Consider the following 5000-nt stretch of genomic DNA (forward strand, 5'->3'; position numbering starts at 1 on the left):
AAATATGGTAGGATAAAAGATTTTTGGCTCATAGCATAGACTCGAGAACGTGTTTCTAGCCCTGGTAGAAGTCATTTTAGTCCAGACTCAAGTTAATCTTTCAGACTCAAGTTAAAAACCCCGAGCAGGGGACGTTCCAGTCCTTCCTTAAAGGAGTCTATGGCTCCTAGAGTAGGCCTATTCCTTTTTCTCTTTGTCTTACCACAGAATTCTTGGCTTTTAAAGTCTAGTTCTCTGAGCAAATACAACAAAATGCAATGTTGTAAGTAAAACACTAATACCAAGGTGTGCCTACATACAGAAAATATAGAAGGCTGTTCTTACGTGCAGAAAATAAGTTGTTGTACAGAAGGGTGTACTTACAGAAAATTATTGATTGCATAGAAGGGTGTACTTACAGAAAATAGTTTGTTGTACAGAAAGGTGTAGTTACAGAAAATAATTTGCTGTACAGAAGGGTGTAATTACAGAAAATAATTTGTTGTACAGAAGGCTGTATCTACATACAGAAAATTTTATGTACAGAAGGGTGTACTTACATACAGAAAATTATTTATTGTACAGAAGGGTGTACCTACATACAGCAAATAATTTGTTGTACAGACCACTCATGTAAAAATCTATATAGTATTGAAAAAGGATAGTACCTTAACTGATACAAAAGCTATATTCTCTTGCTTATCAACTGGGAATTATTTTTGAACTTACCACAAATGAGGTGACTGGGATGACCTGCTGAAGGGTAGGGGGCTGACCAGCTACCCCGGGGGCTTGGGTCAGGAACGGTGCCTGCATTTGCAGGAGAGAGGAAGGTAAGGCACCCTGGGGAGTGAAGAAGAACCCTGGGAAGGGGGAAGTCGCCTGCGGCACTGCGGCTGTCGGGGCTGGCGTGCCCGTCGTAGCCGCCTGCGGCATGGCTTCGACAGCTGCGACCACCAAAACAGCTAAAACAGCCTGGAAGATATGAGAATGATTCGTTGAGATAAACACCTCTGTAGTTAACCGGCGGATCAGACAAAAACTGAAAATGTCATTGAATGGTGTAGCTTTCTGCTATAACCGTGGAATAAATAAGAAAAAATATAACTTGTACTTTTTGAATGAATTTAAAGAAACAAAAAGAGAGAAACTAGGAATATAATTTGATTAAATGTTCCACTGTGCGAAATTAAACGTAGCATGGCTATAGCTATATTGCCATTTGCCTAATCTAATGAACGGAAGGGAACTTTAGGGAAAAGTAATATAGTGCTTCCATTTCGATTAAACCAACTACAGTCAAAGCAGCTTATTTTAGGGAAAGAAACAGGAACACCCCTTTTCAATTTGTTTTAGTTAAATTAGGTGGACAAAACAATGTTGCGCAGTTTTCTTGTGGTTTTGCATTCAGTTATGGCTAGTTTCTCTCTCTCTCTCTCTCTCTCTCTCTCTCTCTCTCTCTCTCTCTCTCTCTCTCTCTCTCTCTCTCTCTCTCTAATGTCTTAAGGCACATCTTAATAAACTCAACAAAATGCTAGGGGGTACTATTTCGTATGGATCTGTCCATTTCTCTAGCATATTTTATTTATGTATCGTCGATTCATTTAAACATATTACTGCCACTGCAATAAAGAAATCGTAATGGGGAATCTAATCGCAAATATGTTTATCCTGTATTTGTTTTTGTAATATGCAAATTTCACAAGGTAATTTTTGTAAAAGAAAAATATTCGATTCGAGTAATTGTAAATGACTAAGTTGTTGAATTGAGTTATACCTTATGATGCATTCAGAGTTAAACAAATATAGATTTAAGAAGCTTTAGCATATATAAAAAAGATGTGAAAAGACAAGTATCATAATCCTCTTGAATAACGAGTAACAACTGCTTTAACTGGACCATCTCACCAAAGCAACAATTAAAGAAAACAAATTGATTCCTGACTTCTAAAGACTAGCAGATCTACTTACCAGGGAGTTCATCTTGCTTTGCGTGTTGATAGGACACCGTTGATGCTTTCGGCACCCGTTGCCTCTTATATACCTCGACGTTACTTCCATGACCCTCCGAAGCCCCGCCCATCAACAAAACCCCGCGAAAGGTTCAGTAGGCTTTTTTTTTTTTTTTTTTTTTTTTTTTTTTTTTTTTTTTTTTTTTGAGGGAGAATATTTCACGAGTTTGGGAATTGTCTCTTTGCGTTTCTTTGTCATACCTTATGTAAAACACGGGCTCTTGCGTAGAAAACACACTGTTTGTATATGATTTATTAGGCTATAGATGGATTGTCATTGTTTATATTGTTATGATATTGTGTAGTGAAATTTTTCGATTTTCGTCTGGATTCCATATTGAATCTCCTATACTTCAATTTCAGTATTTATACCAACCGGAACATAGGTTTTTCATTTTTATTCCATTCATTCGTATAAAAATTCTAGATGAAACCTGGAATTATATGGAAGCCCTCGTGTAATATTACTCTCATGCTTTGTCCAAAATTATTATTATTATTATTATTATTACTTACTAAGCTACAACCCTAGTTGGAAAAGCAGTATGCTATAAGCCCAGGGGCTCCAACAGGGAAAATAGCTCAGTGCGGAAAGGAAAAAAGGAAAATAAAATATTCTAAGAAGAGTAACAACAATAAATATCTCCTATATAAACTATAAAAACTTTAACAAAACAAGAGGAAGAGAAATAAGATAGGAGAGTGTGCTCGAGTGTACCCTCAAGCAAGAGAACTCTAACCCAAGACAGTGAAAGGCCATGGTACAGAGGCTATGGCACTACCCAAGACTAGAGAACAGTGGTTTGATTTTGGAGTGTCCTTCTCCTAGAAGAGCTGCTTACCATAGCTAAAGAGTCTCTTCTACCCTTACCAAGAGGAAAGTGGCACTGAACAATTACAGTGCAGTAACCCCTTGGGTGATGAAGAATTGTTTGGTAATCTGTGTTGTCAGGTGTATGAGGATAGAGGAGAATATGTAAAGAATATGCCAGACTATTCAGTGTGTATGTAGGCAAAGGGAAAATGAACCGTAACCAGAGAGGAGGATCCAATGTAGTACTGTCTGGCCAGTCAAAAGACCCCATAACTCTCTAGCGGTAGTATCTCAACGGGTGGCTGGTGCCCTGGCCAACCTACTACCTATAGAAATTGTCAGTCCACAAGACAAGTAGAATGCTCTTGCTTGAGGGTACACTCAAGTACGCTATTCTTTCTTATTTCTCTTGTTTTTTTAAGCTTTTTATTTTATATATGAAGGATATATTCTGTTATTGTTCTTTAGATATTTTATTTTGATTGGTCATTACTTCTGTTCTTTATTTATTTCCTTTTGTCTTTTCCTCACTGGGGTATTTTTCCCCCTGTTGGAGCCCTTGGGCTTATAGCATCCTGCTTTTCCAATTAGAGTTGCAACTTAGCTAGTAATAATAATAATATCGGGTATTTTTTCCATGTTGGAGCCCTTGGGCTTATAGCAAACTGATTTTTCAATTAGAGTTGCAATTTAGCTAGTAATAATAATGATAATATCGGGTATTTTTCCATGTTGGAGCCCTTGGGCTTATAGAATCCTGCTTTTCCAATTAGAGTTGCAACTTGGCTAGTAATAATAATAATAATAATAATATCGGGCATTTTTCCTCCTGTTGGAGCCCTTGGGCTTATAGCATCCTGCTTTTCCAATTAGAGTTGCAATTTAGCTAGTAATAATAATAATATCGGGTATTTTTCCATGTTGGAGCCCTTGGGCTTATATCATCCTGCTTTTCCAATTAGAGTTGCAACTTAGCTAGTAATGATAATAATAATATCGGGTATTTTTCCCCCTGTTGGAGCCCTTGGGCTTATAGCATCCTGCTTTTCCAATTAGAGTTGCAACTTAGCTAGTAATAATAATAATAATATCGGGTATTTTTCCATGTTGGAGCCCTTGGGCTTATAGCATCCTGCTTTTCCAATTAGAGTTGCAACTTAGCTAGTAATAATAATGATAATATCGGGTATTTTTCCATGTTGGAGCCCTTGGGCTTATAGCATCCTGCTTTTCCAGCTAGGGTTATAGCTTAGATTGTATTAATAATAATTAATACGGATTTTCCGTATCTACCTGCATTCGTTATCTAAATACATTGTTAAAGTTTTTATAGTTTATATAGGAAATATTTATTTAATGTTGTTACTGTTCTTAAAATATTATATTTTTCATTGTTTCCTTTCCTCACTGGGCTATTTTCCCTGTTGGAGCCCCTGGGCATATAGCATATCCTGCTTTTCTAACTAGGGTTGTAGCTTAGCAAGTGATAATAATAATAATAATAATAATAGTAATAATAATAATAATAATAATGATAATAATAATGTTTAATAGTAATTAATAATTGATAATTAATCGTTAATAATAATAATAATAATAATAATAATAATAATAATAATAATAATAATAATAATAATAATAATAAATACATCGAAAGCAGCGTTAGCTATCTTGCCCGCATCTGAACGCAACCACGTTGCTAAAGTCCTCTTTGCTCTTTTGACGAAATGCCATAGATTTGACCGACCCTCGCTTTTCGCCCCATGACATTTTCTTGCATCCAGATTTGCTTAAGAACGTGGAAGCGATCCTTTTGGTCAGGGAGATTAAATCTTCTCCTACAAGGATTCGTGGGATCCAAAGATGAGATCCCTTCTTGAAAAGCCTTGACCCAGTGACCTAAAAGAGTCCTGTGGAATCCTTAAGGCATTGTTTATTTCCGCCTATAGGATACTTTGGTAGGGAGCTTAAACCGTCTTCCCTTCTCCTACAAAGGATTCATTGGGCCCAAAGATGAGATCCCTTCCTGAAAAGCCTTGACTCAGTGATGTAATAGAGTCCTGTGGAATCCTAAAGGCATTGTTCATTTCCGCCAAGAGGATACTTTGGTAGGGAGCTTAAACCGTCGTCCCTTCTACAAAGGACTCATTGGGCCCAAAGATGAGATCCTTTCCTGAAAAGCCTTGACTCAGTGA

The 5000-nt window shown here is 36.9% G+C and overlaps 2 protein-coding genes across 2 annotated transcripts in view; one reads left to right on the plus strand and one right to left on the minus strand.

The window, feature by feature from the left end:
- Positions 1 to 2084, minus strand: part of LOC137657095 (uncharacterized) — a 2652-nt gene extending 568 nt beyond the window's left edge. The window contains exons 1-2 of the mRNA XM_068391460.1: positions 1951 to 2084; positions 709 to 954 (exon numbers count right to left, since the gene is read on the minus strand). Of these exons, the coding sequence (XP_068247561.1) occupies positions 709 to 954; positions 1951 to 2040 (336 nt within the window). The 5' untranslated portion in view covers positions 2041 to 2084. The remainder of the gene's footprint in view (positions 1 to 708; positions 955 to 1950) is intronic.
- Positions 1 to 5000, plus strand: part of LOC137657858 (prenylcysteine oxidase 1-like) — a 60639-nt gene that overhangs the window by 10934 nt on the left and 44705 nt on the right. The window lies entirely within an intron of this gene.

The sequence above is a fragment of the Palaemon carinicauda genome, chromosome 18, assembly GCF_036898095.1.
Source record: "Palaemon carinicauda isolate YSFRI2023 chromosome 18, ASM3689809v2, whole genome shotgun sequence".
Taxonomy (NCBI): Eukaryota; Metazoa; Arthropoda; class Malacostraca; order Decapoda; family Palaemonidae; genus Palaemon; species Palaemon carinicauda.